Below are 17,694 nucleotides of genomic sequence, written 5' to 3' on the forward strand. Positions count from 1 at the left end.
CTCCAGCTGAAACAGATTCTCCATCCTTGGAGATACCCAAAATTTGAATGGGCAAGGCCTGAGTTACCTGATCTAACCAGGCCTGCTCTGAGCAGAGTTGGATGAGCTGACCTCCACATCTCCCTTCCAACATAAATGATTCTGTGACCCTGACTTTTGTATTTAGCATCCAGGAATCCACTGCTAATCCCATGGTAGGAGAAAAACAAATCCTTCTCATGCTTATCTGGGATCTTTTCAGTTATGCGATAAGAATGTCAAAACACACATTCCTTAGTTTTTTGAAGGCACACAGGGTATAGCTAGATGCCTATATGTGAGCTAGATGCCCAAGCTCCCATTACAGCCATTGGAAATCAAATCAATAGGGTTGATAGTTGCACTGAATTTTAGGAGTCTAGGTTGCCCACATTCTCCTCAAACTTCTTATTATTTTGTTGCATTTGAATTACAGCTTCGGTCACCCCTACCAATTTGGTGTGCTACAACTTGTGCAGTTTATGTGGGTCACACATATTTTATGCAGAACTGGGAATTTATTGCTAGTCTAATTAAAGTCTTGACAGTCTAATCAAAGAATTATTATTAGTCTGTGCACAATGATACTAACAATTATAATTCAAATTTTCCAAACAATGGGGCTCATTCCAATAATGATACAGCAAACACCAAAATACCCAGACTTTATAGCAAATGTCCCTTTCTCTGCTATTACACTCACCCTTCCACTGTCACTCTGGTCACACAGAGATCACATCCTAGGGTTGATGGCTTCTATTTAGAGGGGAGGGTGTCATGGCAAATCATCCATGGAAGAGGTATGATGTTGGCAGTGTTCTTCCTCTTTTCTGAAATTACAATGTTGGTATTCATAATTTCTTTTTCCTCACTCTCGAGTGTGCTTAGTGTCATTATTATGTACTTGCTAACGCAGTGCACTTGCTCCTTATTCACTGGTTCACAATCCCATATTACATCCAAATCTACTATGTACGCTATGTTTTACACATATCAGATACCTGCTCTTTGCTCCTGTACCTCTAAGTTGTTTTACCCAGTGCCCAAGGTTACATTCCTTTGGAGGCCAGTAACTGACTACTGTTGAGTTGTTTATGACCCAGGTGCCCCTGTTATCATCCTGTGTCTGCACTTTCAAGGCTCCAGTTATCATCCTATGCCTGTACTTCTGTACATTGTTTTTTATTCCAGCATCAGAGATAGACCACTAGAGAAAGAAGAACTACATGTATCTACTTATTACGAAGTATATTACAGTAAGCCTTACACCAACTCTACAAAGCTAAGCAAAGGCTGAAACAAATCAGGTAACAGTCACCTGTCTATCAGACAACTGCTCTTACAGCTAAACAAACGAAACCCAACCTCTAGGCAGGTCGAGACAAGGCCAAATGAATCCTGACATGTCCTAATACCTTTGTTGCTACCTTAACACAGAACCTGCAGCCTGCTGCTTGTAGTGGTAGCTCTGTATACATTGGGCTTTAAGGCTGAAGAGCCTGGAGAGCTACTCAGCCAGTCCTACCTATAGTGTCCTGAATGTTTTGAATCCTGGCGATGTATTCCTTGATCTTCAACGAGAATTAATTATTAACATTTTCTTTACATAGTTGGGATAGTGCTAAGATCAAATAACATTTCTAAAAGTCATCCTGAAAGGCACATTTGGTAAAACTGTTTTGAAATGCGAACACCTTGGTCTTATCTACACATGCTCATACACCAGAACAATGGTATGTTACACATTTGAAACCAACTTTTCTATCACTCGTAACTCTGATGTCCAAATGAGCCCAACAAATACCACACTTCCTTCATGACTGGGACATTTGCCTCAGAGCAGAAACAGTCAAGACCAGCATGTCCTTCCAAGCGGACATTTGTCTGCTGAGTTGAACAACATTGTGTTGCTTGTTGACCCCTGAGTTGTAGTCATATTCCTGTAGTACTTGCTGACTTGTCACTATACCTACATGTAGATTCACTTTTGCTGGGATTCTTGCATAGGATCCAGATCTTCATCTCCAGTTGTAGATACCAGAAAAAAAAAAATGCTGGAAAACATTATGGGTCCCATTCAGATTGTAATTCTGGACTTCATTTCTGTTGAAACTTGGTACAGTATATATTGAAGGCTAAGACATTTGGTATAATGCATGCCTGAATCTGTCCTTCAAATGGAGTTGGGATATGGTCAAGAGGAATATGACCTAGGAAAGCAATCTCAGGTCTCAGTATGTGAAGCGAAGGACTATTTCTTAGTTCCAGGCAAACGCTCTCAAAGTATCAGCCAGCATCTTAGGAAATATGATTCCTCACATCTGTAGGTTTCTAAGTTTCCCAAGGTTCTTGCAAATAATTTTTCATGTGTTTCTCCTGATCTGGTGCCTTCTCTTCTTTCTGAGACTTAACACTGCCTGCAGATTTTACAGAGGCTTCCATTTTCAGTTCCCACCATCTTGCTCATTATTCTGTTTGTCAATACAATAGCAGTATTGTCAGTACATGATTTGGCACTTCTGGGAGCTCCCACCATGGAGTATTACAATTGACATGAAAATAAGCTCACTTAATTCTTATTCAATGTACTTACTAAGTTAAAGACTTATGGCAGGACCATACCATGGTCCTGATCCTCAGTCACTCATTCTCCTTTCTGAGATGGGCACCTGTTGTTTTTTTTCTGTTACGGCAGCACTGCAGAACTAGCATGGTGGCTGACGCCCACAAGGTTTTCACCTCCAAGAGAGTATGGCTGGCATGTGAACACAGTTCCAGAAGTACAGGACACCAGTCTCTTATGGCTAGAATTAAGCTCTTGAATATACTTTCCCTCTTCCGTCTTTTCCCCCCTATTCTGTGATGAGCAAAATCAGCCATTAAGTGGCCTTTTCTTGAACTTCACAGCCACAAAGGGCTAATCAAATGAGATATCCTAAAAAAAAAAAAAAAAAGAAAAAGCTCCAACACTGAGATGAAGTACCTTCTGCTATTTTTCTGAGAAACATATCCTTATTAAAGATAAATTCTGCACACCCTATGGATTACCTCTCAGCTTCCTCATCTTGTGCACTTCCTTTTTATGTCTGAATTAATTTAGGAGCTCCTTGCTCACCCATGCAGGACTCCTGCTGCCTTTGATCTCTTACTTGTGGGGACAGACCTTTCTTGAGCTTGGAGGAGGCGATCTTTGAATATCACCAGCTCTCCTGGACCCCTCTTCTTTCCAGGGTCACATCCCACGGGACTCTTCCAAGAACATCTCTGAAGAGGTTGGAGTCTGATGTTCTGAAATGCAGGTTTGTGGTCCTGCTTTTTACCCTGCTTCCTCCTCTTAGGATCATTCTCCTTCTGAATCCTCCTGGATCCTGTGACTTCAGTGGTCACATGACCAGTACAGCCAAGGCTGCCTCCAACTTTCATAGCCCTGACCAGTTCTTCCTTGTTTTTAAGTATCAAGTCCAGGAGGGGACTCTTCCTTCTTGGCTCCTTGAGGCTGAGAGAGCTGTGATTGTTCTGCAAGAAGAGAGGCTCAGGGGAATCTCATCCATGTGTATAAATAACGCAAGGGAGAGAATGTAGAAAAAGCCAGATGCTTTGCAGTGGTGCCCAGGGGCATTTATCTTAGAATGAGCTGAACTGCATCATGAAAGTGCCTGTTTTTCTCCACTCACTACAAAAACCACCCAGATATCACGATCTGATGCAAAGACCTGTAGCAGAAACATCGACATCTAGGTGTGGTAACTGCTCTGTAGTGGAATAAATCTAGGCAACACAGCTGACAAATATTTCAAGATAAGCCTTCCTCCTTCTGTTTAGCTAAACACATAACCATGTACAGGATCAAACCCTTACTGAACTGCTCAGTTTAGAGTACTTCTGTGCGTTCCCAGCAGCATTTAAGACACTCAAGCATAGCACTGTCTTTTTTGCCTCAAAACTGACACGAATGTTGAGATATCATGCCTGAGGCTACACACATGCATCACACAACTGAACAAAAGCTAACTTCAGTGGAAATTGTCATTGAAGATTATTTCTCAAAATTCATTTTTACTTTCTGTCACTGCAGTCCTAGATCAGCTCAGCTGCTGATGGATACTTCTACACAGGTTCAGAGAACTAGCCATTTTTTCCAGAAGGCTACATGCTTTTCAAAAGAAGAATATAGAAAAGAGGAGCAATTTTTAATTTCAGTTGTGACTATGTGTTTGCTAGTTCCTGAGGTATGTCTGGATAAAATTTAGGCACCTGCCTCTAGCTGAAATAGTGACAATGGGACACATGTTGTTTGACTGTTACCATGCTAGACCAGGGAAGAAGAATGTTTTTCTCCATGTTTAACAAGTTACCTGTTCAGGTAAGTGGTCATATTCAGACAGTTTTAACTGCCACCAGCTTTCTAGCTAATAGGTAAAAACTATGCATGTCACAAATCCTGTAAAAGTCATTTGAAGGGCTTTGCAAGATACAGAAAGCTTACTCAACAGGAAACTTGAGGCAGGGGGCCTTAGACAGAATTCAGGCTGAGTTAGCATTGCAGCTGGTTAGGTTTGGTTGATGATATGGTGGTTAATGGCACAGTAATGCTCTATTTTTATTTATATTCTGACATACATTCAAAGAGATTAAGCTAGCATTACAGGGAGTCACTGTAACAGCCCAACACTGTGGATTTTATTGCAGTTGTATTACAAACACAGAATAAAAGGGTGGTTCCTAACCCAAGAGTCTTATAATTTATGCAGAGCTTTCTTTTATATAGAAGAAAATCGATTTGGGCTTAGAGCCTGCTCAAGAGCTATATATTATAGATAATGACGAACAGACTGAAGTTATTTAGAACAAAACCATTATCAGTACTGTGCAGTGCAGTGTCACAGGATATCTAATTTGAATGGTCAGCATAATTTTGATACTGAAAAGACAATTTTCATTTTATAGCTTTTTCAAATAGATTTTTATATTGTGTTATAAGTGTTAGGATAAATGCCAATATATTAGACTTATTGACCTAGCAGTAATTTGCTGCGAATATATACTCAGCTTCCCTTTGTTCCTGTAGGACAGAGACCATGTATTGCAGTTAATATTTTAAAGCAATATTGGCACTACAAGGGCATGAGTTTACCTGTGCATCTATTACTTGGTCTTTCCTCTTCTAGTTGTACAACAAAATGATTTTCAGATAACACCCAGGCCTTAACTGTTTGGATTTTTTGTGTACAACCAATTTAAAAACAAAGTAGCTTTCAGCTTAATGGCTGAACAATTTTTTGCTCGTTGAAGATCTTGAATAATATTTTTTCCTAAGGAATACACGCTAAAACTGTTTTCTACTTAATCATACCTTATTGATAGTACAAAAAAGATAAGTATTGCCAAAATCACAGTGGAAATGTCTTGTCCAAATAGGAATTCATAATGGCAATGGACGACTTCTTGCAGCATCCATCTGTACTGACTTCTAATGCACAAAGCATTGCCCTATGTATTTTCTACCATTGCCTCCATTACTTCCAAAATATCTCAGGGGTTTGGGGATTCTTTTTCTGTTCTTTGTTTTCCAGCTGGAGGTATTTTCTCACATATTTCCCACATTCCTTCACAGTTTGGCATATATTTACATTCTTTATTCTGTATTTCTGCTTTACTGTCATCAGTTTTATCGGCTTTGCCTGACTTCTACACATTCCATTCAACCCTATTTGTTAAATGGAAACTTCAAAGCCATATGGAGATTTTTTTGTTTGTTAAACATTGTTTATTTCCATAACAGCACATGTTGGTTCCTGTCAAGACTAGGCTTCTAACAACAGATCTGTGTCTGAAAAAAGACTGAAAAACTACACCATATAGATTGTTAAAAATTGTAATTACTTATTGGGTTTTTTGTTTGTTTGGTTGGGTTTTTTGGGGGGGTTTTTTTGGTTGGTTTTTTTTTTTAGGTAGTGTCCACCATCAGTGTTTGTTACACACAAATACTTAAATGTTTGTATTTTATTACAAGGCATTTTCAGAAAACAGTTATAAATTCATAGCTTTTAAAGGGACAAACTAGTTCTAAGGAGAACAATTTCAAACTGGCACACACTCATGTGTTTACTCCTGTGATTCTTCTGCTTTGTACTGACTTATCTTAAAGTACACGTGCCTCTCCAAAGACGTGGGACTTGGCAGATCCTTCACAATCACTGTTATACACTCCTCTGTTACCTGTGTGAAGCACCATCAGCCTTTGCATTCATTCTTCACAAGCAACATCCAGTTTGTGTCACATTACATGGAAATACAACTTTTTAAGAATCTACTCTGAGTGACACACGCTGCCTCAGCCTTTATTTATAGAGTCGGTACCATTTCTTCTAGATTCATTGCTTACTCCACAAAACTGGCTAAGCCATCATCTTGCAGTGGCAGCTCTCTATGCTTGTTTTTTTTTTCTGCAAAACCACCAAGCTATACTGAAGAAGTTGTACTGCTGCTAAAGTGAGCACTGGCTCTTTGAATTTGTCTGAAGGACACCTATGTCTGGCAGATAACGTTCCTTCATTTCTATGGTCTCCTGCTTTATAACTGTGCTTGTGGCCAGCAAAGGTAATGAGTGTAAGTTGTAAGGGAGACAACAAAGACATAGGGAGCTGACCACGCTACCAATTTAGACAAAGTACAGCTATGCACAGCTATGACGCGCTTGTCAGAATATACCTGAACTAGTTTCAAACTGTCTCTGACTAACAGGAAATAGCTGTGGCAGTATAGAGACCCATGCAGACTGCAAAATCCATCCTAAACTAAGGCAAATATTTGAGATGTTTCCCACCCTGAGCAATGTGTTGCAGTAATGGCATTTAAAGCTGGTTCAGATATATCCACATAGTATTTGGACATATCCAAGGACCAGATTTACAAAACTATACACATGTATATACACGCTGAACAAAGATGATGACAATGTAATTGAAGTTCTGTATTCAGCTACAAAACCTTAAAAGTTGTCCAGTGTTCCTGTTAATAGCTCTGGCATTTCCTATGCTGTCTAAAAAAGGAGAATAGATGAAGAAAACTAAGCCAACCTCCTGCTGTTTCTTTCTAAGAAATTCAGTCCCAGTGGTTTCTTTAAGCCAACTTCCTGCTTAAAGTAGTTATCTAAACTCAAATAGTGATCAGAAATTTTGTGCACTTTACATAATCAGGAACACGGAATTAAAACAATATAGTTTATAAACAGAGTTTCCAAACAGTGAGGAAAATAAATACAGCCAGTAAATTCACAGCCTCCTGTCAGGTTGGTCCAGGATTACATTACGTACATTAATTTTAATAGATTTACTTTTGGAAAATTTTATTTATTTCCCACTGACATTACGTGTATTAGAGGTTTGAATACCAATGTTTAAGATGCAAAACAAAGCTAAAAAACCTCAAAATTGTTTTTGTTCAGTTTTTGGATAGAAATGTACAGCTCTTATTCTAAATTCTTTATATGGTGCAGCAAGCAAAATAGGACAGTAAGCACAATATTTACTTAGTACAAAATCGTAGAATGCTAGAAACATGCAGTAGTGTTTTTATGTATGTTTATTAAGATGAAATTAACCTAGTTCTGAAATCTGTTACATATGTTCCATCAGAAATCTTAAAAATTTGAATAGGCTTATACAGATGCAGAAGTGTAAAGTTAAATATAGTGCTTTCTTATTTGCTGGTCATTGATTAAATAATGAATGAAAAACAAGTTTAAAATTGATAACAGGCTTGTACTGCTTGCCTTTATGTTCAGACTTGTCTGAATTCAGATCACATCCTTCATGTCAACTTTTCGCAGAACTGAGCTTGCAACCGCTATTACCAAGAAGATTCTTTTCTTGGCTTGTTTTCATGATGTAACAACTGTGGTAAACTTCTGACTAACAGCAATTAAGTTTCTTCTTTCCTAAAACAAATCTGAAGCCGTACTTTCTTTTAGATGTCATTTTGACACTATTTTGTTTACAAGCTATTTCAAACACCATTCATGTTTCCTTAAATACATATCTTTTACAATGAAAAATTTACTGCAGGATCCAGAAAACAGTGCTAGCCATTACTGTCACTGTAGGGTTGTAAGGTTGAAGAAGGTCAAACTGAAAAAGTAAATCCTCAAACCAGTATTGAAGTGTTTTAGTCAATATGACATTTTCATCTAAGTAATAAAGTTCTAACAATTCTGAAATACACATTTCTCAAGTTCAATATGTATTTTGTACAAGAGAGTACATGAAAGACATGGACATATTGAAGAGAGTCCAACAAAGTGCCACCAAGATGGTGAAGGGCCTGGAGCATCTCACATATGAGGACAGGCTGAGAGAGCTGGGACTGTTTAGCCTGGAGAAGCGACTGTGCGGAGTTGGGAGTCTCATCAGTGTCTATCAATATCTGAAAGGAGGGTGCAAAGAGGATGGAGCCAGGCTCTTCAGTGGTGCCCAGTGAAGAGGACCAGAGGCAATGAGCACAACCTGAAACACAGGAGGATGAATATTATTTTTTTTAATTATTATTTTCTATGACAATGACTGGGCACTGGCATAGGCTGCCTAGAGAGCTTATGGAGTCTCCATCCTTGGATATACTCTAAGGCCGTTTGGACATGGTCCCAGGCAACCAGCTATAAGTGGCCCTGCTTGAGCAGAGGTGTTGGGCCAGATGGCCTCCAGAGGTCCCTTCCAACCTCAACCATTCTGTGATTTAAAGGTTCCTTAGTGTTTGCTGACTACTTTGCCGTACAAATTAATATTATGTCATAGTCAAAATCTCTGGAATCAGACAGTTAAAATATACAGACAACAGTATTTTCAAAACACAAAGATCTGATAGAAATGCACGACATTCCTTTTTCAGCCTTCTACCAGTACAATGACATAGCCTCCTATACAGTTACATAGCTTTAAAAAAGTGTTGCAATGTTCCAGAAAAATAACAGCTGAAAGATGGACATACTTAATCAGTCACATATTATGTTTTGACAGTAAATCCCATTAGTACACTGATAATATTTCTAAAGAAAAAGAAGTCGTGTCTCTATATATCTTGCAAGTTTCATCACCTACCCAAAATTTGTCCAAAAGTATGCAACTCCCTCCCCATACACACCTTTATTACCTCTAATGAATCTAATAAGTACCCTTGTCTCTATGACCCTCTTCCCAAGCTCTATGGAATATTTTCTAATTTGCTTATAAAACATATTTTGGTTCTTGTCTACTGTCCTTTCCTTCCTTAAAAGAAATGATTTGCACAAGTTCAAAACTGGAAGTTACTTATTAATAAATGCTTACTCAACTGTATGCCAACATTTACAGACTGAAATGCTTTTTGGCATCTATTAGCTAACACCTAAGTGGGAGTTTCCAGTATAGTGTATTCCACAGAGCTGAGATTAAAAAAACCTCACAAAAACCGTGGAGGTCAGATGACAGTTTACTTTGGGGAAATCTGTTTCTAACAATATAGAAGACACTAGAAGTTAAACCTATCACATGAATGGTCCAAATTCCATTTCCTGTGAAGTCTGGTAATATAATTAAGAGGTTTTCCTACTATTTGGTAATTGAAGCACAGTGCGGTAGTCTGTACAAACTATTCTTAAACTCATTATGACCTTCATTAATAACTGTTCCTTTTAAGACAGAATAATTAAACACAGAAACTTTCATTATATATAGTGGTGAAAAGGAAAAAGGAGGAAATCCTGTCAGGAAAATAACATTAATCCATTTCTAACCTACATTTCTCTGCCGACTTTGTTTCTTAACTGCTCAGGCTTTTGATGTACCACAGAGTTCTTGTATGAGAAACATAACAAATGCAACAAACAACAGAGTAGGCCCAAACTTCCCAAACCTGTTTTGTTTGGGTAGCTTTAGTAACTGCTGCATTAGCCAGCTACCGGCTATAAGCAAGGTCCCAAGCACCCACAGAAAGCCTCACGTATCCACCTCCTCCTCCTTCATAATGCTGTATATCTTCACTCCCACCCCCACCTAAAACAAAACTCCAAGCTCACACTCCGCTTCCCCACCCTCCTATGTGTACCTACTGGGACTTTGCTTCCTCAGGTCCTCACCCAGATTATCAGTAATGCCTGCCTGCACAAGAATGCTTACCCCACTGCGCAGGTCAGCCTCTGTACTAGCAAGCAGCCTGGATAAAGGCGATGATCTGGGCTGCACAGTAGTTCTGCATGCAAGCCATTAGTGATAGAAAGAAGCTGCTTTTGTGAGAGCATTTACCTTGCCAATCTGTTATACTTCAGTACACATACACACCGTCCTCTCCGCTGCAGCTAGGAGCTGCACCTACAGCTATTTCGAAATTCTTTTGTACCACAGCTACATCTCTTGACAGTTTGGGAATCGAGGAATGAGTCAACCTTCTCTGACATGCCACTGTGGGTGAAGGCGTGTTTCGCTGTTTTTGCCTCGGGAGGTCATAAACATTTAGCTTTAGGATTAAGAGAGAAAAAAAGAAAGCCACGACATTTTCATGTCATAGAATGGTACTTTGCCTTCAAAGGAACAGAGGGCTCCTTGCCCTTGAGTCTCAAGACTCAAAATTCCTTTAGGTAGAGCCTATTCAACATCATTCTCCAGGTCCCCTTGATGTCTTCTGTGCCACATCCTACTTTTCCTTGCCCCATGGAGGCAAGTACCTAAGCAAGGAACTGGTTTGGGACGTAACCGCCTCACAGAACAGAACTGCAGATAAAAGACTGGGGAAAGGGCTGAGGTGCAGACACCCGGACATGAGCTGGGAGCCACACATGGCACCCGGGAATAGGCGGAGGACGGCCGCCAGCACGGCCAGCCGACAAGCTCTGGTCAGCACAACGTGCAGGCCTGCAGCAGAGCCAGGGCCCCTCACAGCCCTCGGCCTACTGCATCGGCAGGAGGCAGCAACCCTCAGCGCCTTCAGCAGCGGCAGCAAAGATGGCAATGCCACAGGCGGGAAACCGCAGGGGGAGACAGGGGGCTCAGCACCCGCGAAGGAAACACGGGGAAAGGAGCGGCACCAGGGCGACGGGCGGGGGAAGAACGCGGCGCGCGCCTCCCACCCCGCAGCCGCCAGCGACGCCGCACGCCCTCCGCCGCCGGGAGAACATGGCGGCCACCGCCCGCCCCCGACGGCCCAGGCACGCGCTGCCGAGCACGCACACGGCGGCACGTCACGGAGAGCGGGCGTTCCCGCCGCCGAGAGCGGCCGTGGCGGGCCAGGCACCTCCCTCGGCGGGGGCGGGGCGGGGCGGGGCGGGGCCGGGGCCGGCTCCGCCGTCGGGGTGGGCGGGAGGCGGCCGCAGCGGGGGAGGGCCGGGGCGGCGGCGGCTCGGGTCGAGCGGGCGGGGGAAGGGCCGAGGGACGCGGGGTCGGTCAGAGGAGCTGCGGCTGCGGCTGTGCGTGTCGGCGGGCGGCCAGGATGGATCACCACCAGCCCGCCAGCCGCTACCGAGTGGTGAGTGCGGCGTCCCCGGCGAGGCCCCGCTCGCCTGCCCCCGCCCCCTCGGGTCGGGGCGGCGCGGGGAAGGGGGCGAGCGTGGCGCCCTTCCCCCACCCCCCAGCTCCCGGCTCCCACGCGGGGGGGTCTGGCAGGGACCCCCTGGCATTTCTCCAGCGCCGGTAAGGGCCCGCGCGCGGCCCCGTCCCCAGCCCTGCCCTGGCGGCGGCGGGGCTCTGACAGCCCGGCCTTGCCCGGGCGGCGCGGCCTCGGCGGGTGCCGCCTCCCCTCACTGCCCCCCCGTAGCCCTGACGCCCGACCTCGGCCGCGCTGCCGGCCTGCACGGGAAGCCGCCTTTGCCCGCCCCCCTTTGCCTTCCTCCGGCTGCCCCTCGGCGGTTGGTCCTGGCCCGGGGGCGGGGGCGTTGGGTTTTCCCGAGCGTCCGCCGCTGGTGAGGGGGCGGCGGGCCCCGCCGGGCAGCGGAGCCGGGGCCGGACGGCGGTTCGCGGCGGCCTGGCTGCGGAGGTCGGGAGGGGGTAGGGTTAGCTCTCGCAGGTCAGGACGTGCCTGGGAGCGAAGCGGCGTTTCGGCGCTAACACCTGGTTATTTTTCATAGTTCGTAGCTCTCTGGCACAGGGATAGAGCGTGGTGCGTGGTTTTGTGTTGTCATCTTTAAGCCCGTGTGTATACCCTTACACGTGCACGCAGGTTTCCTGCAGTTCAGATGCAGGGGGCTGTAAGCCGCGGAAGGCTGACCTTCGGCCAGCCTCCGTGTGTGTCTGTCCACACGCACAAGCGCACGGGAGCGCGCTGTCCTACTGAAGAACAGCCTTCGGTGCCTTGCAGTTCACCGAGTCCAGTTCAAACGGCTGTTCTTTCCTTCCCAAACTTCACTACAGAAATAAATGATGCAGAGATCTTCCTCCTGCCCAAATTGTACTGCTTGTTTCTTACAGGCGCTACTTTAATGTTAATTATACTAACCTTAACAGTCATTACTTGCAAGCCAATTACAGTCAAAATACATAAGCTTTTCTGACAGTTGGTCACAAAAATGACTTGGGTCCAGTCAGCCTCCTCAAAAGTGTCCGTTTTATCCTTCAGTCCTTTGTACTTCGTGGCTTTGCTGTGTATGTAAGGATATACTACAGAAGTCTGAAGTCTTTGGTACTTCAGATTTCTACTACAGTATTCTAGCCAAATCCTGAATTATTTGTCTTAATGTTTGTATTTTACGGCTTAGGCAGTGAAAACAGTGTCCACAGAAGTGATCACATTTACTTCTGTACATATGTAGTACTAAGTCCTGATACTTATATTCAGATTGTTCCTATGTTATGATTAAAAAAAATAATATATGAAAACCCTTGTAATAGGTTTGGAATATTTCTTTTGATAGTTTTACAATGTGGGAAATTTTTGTATGCTTTTGGACGACTATACACTGAGATTGTCATATAGCTGATGAATACAGCTAGCACACTGTGACTCTTTGGGAGTGATATATGTCTTTAGGATGCTAGTCAGTTGCCAAGTGCTTTACAGGTCAGTGCTTTCTAGCACACTTCTTTTCCTGCACCATGCTGCCATAACCTGGAGTCAACAGAAGTCCTAAAGTTGTTCTTTTTTCTTTGCAATGGAGAATGAAAATGTTGGCAGAGCGCTTTCTTAAGAGCCCGCAAACACTGTCTTCACCGAGGCCTGAAGTAACCTGGGTATGATTTAAAAGGCCTTAAAAGTATATGCTATTAAACTTCAGACAAATATAAGGGAAATTTTAATTTGATTACTCAGAGGAGTAGAGAAAAACATGGTAAGATGGGACAAAGAAATAATTTGTCTCTTTAATATTTTTATGTTATATTTGATTAGGAATTTCCAGCAATTGTGCTGGTGCCTGACTTGGTAAGTGCTCTTTGGTGCAGCCTTTCAAAATGGGTAATCTAAATATTCAACGGCAGGAGTTGGCCTACTTAGTTCCCCATGTATATTAAACTTTGTGGTCAGTTGTGGCACTGAATTTTGTTACGGAAGTGTTCTCTGAAGCCTTAGCAATTGCAGCACATTAAGTTCCATTAAATTTGTTGTAAGTCACAATGAAAGTGCTTCTTAATCTGTGATGGACTCTAGAGTTTAAAATACAACCTTACTGATTACTGTCCAATAGGAAAGAGTGTGTTGTTTTATCTTCTCTGTGTTACATCTGACTGCTAGACATTGAGATTTTTGTAGCATTATTTATTTACTGTGTCGGGTTGGAGAATGGAAGGAACAAGGTAATTGTAGATATACTTTTTTACACCTGATTATTCAAGCATGTGATCTTAAATGTTATGGTGTATTTGCTTACACAATAGCTGTGATAAGTAGAAAACGATAGATTACTGCAGATTTTACGGTTGTGTCCTGATTTTTAAGGACAAAATATAGAAGAAAAATACTACTTAACGTGGCTAAAATCACATTAGTTTTGTGAACATCCCACTCCCTAATGCTAAGCTTATGAAATCTGACTGGTTCTGATATGCTCACTGTATGTCTTCCCCCCACTCCCGGGCTCCCAAACAGTAAACCACTTTTTTTTCAATTGTTGCCATTATGCTTTTACTTCTCACTGATTTGTTTTGCTGTATGCAGGGCAAGTTCTCTTTTAAGTAGAAAGAATTATCATCAAAAGAATTACTGACTTGCATTTCTGTTCCTGGCACTAACAGTAGCATTTCAGTGAAGTTAAAGGAGCTATCTCACTGCTGCCTCTTTTTATTTGTGGTTTCTTCCAGTAAATTAAACGAAAAGACTATAAGGATGGAATGCAATTTAATTTTGAACTTTAGCACAAAAAGGCAGTTTCATAACTTCTTATGAAATAGAAAAAGTCTGATCATAAAGATAACTCTCAGCTTCTCTTGTTTTTTATCTGTCAGAAGTAGCGCTAAAGCTTCTTTCTGCATCTTTTTCTTTCTTGTGCATCTGTGTTTTACTTAAAAAGTAGTTAAAAAATGTTCAAACCAGGCAACTGCTAAAAAGCCGGTACTTGGATTTGCAGCAAAGTGTGGGCAAAGAGGCAATACATCAGCATTACGTAACTATCTGCTTTGGGCATTGTCATTTGTATTGCATTCTGCCCATCCTTTTTTGTCCTGTCTTCGTAGGGCAAAAAGACAGCTAATTGATGGGTAAGAATTTGTCATGCTTCCCTGCAGGAATATGACATCAGAAGTAAATTAGCCAACCTTTGTTGGCTTGCTTTACTTCCTCCCCGCCCCTCCTCACTCCCTCCCCCCCGCCCCCCCCCCCGCCCCCCCCCCCCCCCTTAGTCACCTGCACCCTGCAGTCCTGCTGTTGGTAAACATGCTTTAAAATTTACATTCATTACAGGTATAGTCAGGTCAGTTGTATAATTTCCTTATTGTTAGGGTTGGTTTTTTTTTTTTCTTCCTCTGTACTACTTGTTGGATAAGGGGTCCAAGGCATCAACTTTAGAAAAATTATAAGAAAAATTCTTCAGTGATCATTCTCCTGATTCTTTTTACCTTCTAGCTCTTTGTTATCTGACCTTAATTTGTGCATTACTATCTTGCCTGAAATGTCTGCTCCTAGTCTAGCTGGTTTGCAGAAAAAGGAATTTGAATGATGCTTTGTGAATATATACAGAAACAAAGAAAAAAGAAATGCAATTGTTTTCTGTGGTGGGTAAAACTGGGTGAGCAACTAAGTACTGAAGCTCGAGATGGCCTTTTTTCTGTGAAATGTGATTTTTTCCAGGTAACTGAGTCATGACGAAAGACTTCACGTGCGTATGAGTGATTTAGGCACAGAAATCCTGTTGAAGGCTGCAGGACTTACATGCTGAACTGCTTAAGAATTATAATCAACTCACAGCCCCCCCCAGTCTATCTTAATTAAGGCTTTGAGTTATCACTATAACTCAAGTTATAGTGTATATATAGTGTATAGTATAGTCAAGTAGTCATCAGTCTTTTACTTATAGGGTGGTCAGAGCTAGATAGGTAAGTGATAAAATGGGTAGGCAGCAAACCAGGACAGATGGAGCAGTCCACATGGATGTCAGTTTAGCTGTCACTGAACTTGTCATGCCACTGTAGCACCTGCGTTTGCTGGGGTTTGTAAGTGATGTGATGCAAGGGCAGCCTGCTGTTGTACAGCACTTTACAGGGGTAAAGAAATTGTGATTTTTAAAAAGTATGTGAATCTTGTATGAATATAAATTGTGTGTGCTTTTTAGAAACAGGGCTAAGAGATGAAAATTGCCACTGTAAACACTTTATTCCAATCTATTTGCCTGCATAATGCTATATATTTTGAATAGTTTTAGAATTATCTCAGGTAATGCTTAATTTTCTGTATCTCAACTCCATTGTCATTGACTCTTTTGTCTCACAATGTTATTTGGTTAAAAACCTTAATTGAAGTCAAGTTGTCATTGTAGGTCTCAAACACATGAAAGTCAGCCTACACAGGAAGTGTGCACAAAGAAAAATATCTTCTTCCATTCTTTCTTTTCACAGGGCTGAGCCTAATAGTGATTGGCAAATAAAGCCCCAAGTACTGTTTATTCTACACCTTGATATAAGACTCCTAGCTTATATTTAGCATGTTTTCTATAGTATGTATTGCCTTTGGAGAACTCTTATGTAATTGGTGTTGCTGAATGAACTAGGTTACGATAGGGAAATTCTGTTGCTTTCCACAGATCTGGTGGTGATGCTGTAACTGGAAGATAAAATACTTTATCTAGGGGACTGTTTATAATACTGAAAAATACTGAGTAAAGATGCCTGAAATTATAAGTGTTACTGTTGTTTGCATGTGTTGGTTGCGCTGATAGAGATATGAACCTCTTAATCATTGAAGATAAAAATTTTTCAGTGCACTGGCTTTTTGCTCATGGAACACCTTTAATAGTGTAGAAGGGCAAATGAGAATCTTCTGAAGTGAGGTAAATGGCACTTTCAAACAATGGGCTATCCTTGCATCTCAGTTTTTCTTTGGAATTTAATAATGAAATATTTTAAATTTTAATTTTTCTCTAACTTTTTTACATGTGACAAATTTGTGTATTAAACATGTTTTGGTTTTTTTTTTTTTCAATTAATAGGTTTAATATTTTTATACACACTTTTTCCTGTTTTTTATGAAGAATTCTGCCACAAATGAAGCAGAAGAATTGTGAATGTTGAGGTACATTTGCAGATATAGTAGTGATGCAGGTAATGGTTAACAAGTAATACGTTTTACATTTTTTTCAATTTTTATTTAAGTTTCTAAGTACTTTCATGTCTTACATGAGCAAGGAAATAAACCTCAGATCTCTTGCTATGTTTCTTTTAAGTCAAGGTGATGAGATACCAGACAGGTACAATCCTTTCTGTCTATTCCTCTTCGTAAATTTAAAGTAGGGTAATTTAACTTAGTGTATTGCCATCACTGTCTGTTTTTTGGATCTCTGTCAGAGGGCCACAGATAAAACACCCAGCTCTACAACTGATTCACAGGAAGAAATGGTGGCTTACTGGTACAGGGGGAGTAACAGCAGTTAGAATAGTTTCCTGGTTCTTTATGTGGGCACAGGTTGTGCTGTGTAGGTAGTTTTCTTTTTGGCGTGGGCACAGAGGGACATAAGGTAGTTGCATACAAACTGGTTTAGTGTTACAGGACACCAGTTTTACTGTACTGAACAAAAGGAGTAGTAAAAACCAGCAGAAGGTACCTGGATTGCTATACTCAGGTTTTTCTCCAAAGGTCTTGTTAGGCCAGAATTTAAGGTTGAGTCTGCACAAGGGCAGTGCAGGAGGAGAGGACAGGAACAGGACTGTCCTTTTTGGTGGCAGCAAGCTGTTGGTGTGGCTGAGCCAATCTTGTGAAACTGTGGGGTTTTTTGGTTCTTGAAAGACGCACAAAACCAAAAGAGAGGTGTGCCTGATCTGTGCAGTGACGCTAAGTCATGTAACGTAAAAGCACAACTTCAGGCTGTGGCAGGTATTGCATGCTGCATCTAGTAAGTCTTCTAATCCTATTTAAAAAAGCAGAAGTTCAGTAACAGGAATAGAATACCTTCAAATAGGACAGTTCTTAGCAGAAGTCAGCTGTGATGTTGCCAAGCTTGGTGCTTTTTTCATGCAACTTTAAAAAAGAGAAACTGTAAGCACTCTTCTCAGCTTGTTTGTGTCTGAAGAATGT

At 41.7% G+C, this 17,694-nt stretch overlaps 1 protein-coding gene across 2 annotated transcripts in view; it reads left to right on the plus strand.

Moving 5' to 3' along the window:
* Nucleotides 1-11,368: 11,368 nt before the first annotated feature.
* NDFIP2 (Nedd4 family interacting protein 2) overlaps nucleotides 11,369-17,694 on the plus strand; it is a 47,511-nt gene continuing 41,185 nt past the window's right edge. The window contains exon 1 of one of the 2 annotated variants that reach the window (XM_037376377.1): nucleotides 11,369-11,511. In XM_037376377.1, the coding sequence (XP_037232274.1) occupies nucleotides 11,476-11,511 (36 nt within the window). In that variant the 5' untranslated portion in view covers nucleotides 11,369-11,475. The remainder of the gene's footprint in view (nucleotides 11,512-17,694) is intronic. The other variant, XM_037376378.1, reaches the window with a different exon arrangement.

The sequence above is a fragment of the Falco rusticolus genome, chromosome 2, assembly GCF_015220075.1.
Source record: "Falco rusticolus isolate bFalRus1 chromosome 2, bFalRus1.pri, whole genome shotgun sequence".
In the NCBI taxonomy this organism is placed as follows: Eukaryota; Metazoa; Chordata; class Aves; order Falconiformes; family Falconidae; genus Falco; species Falco rusticolus.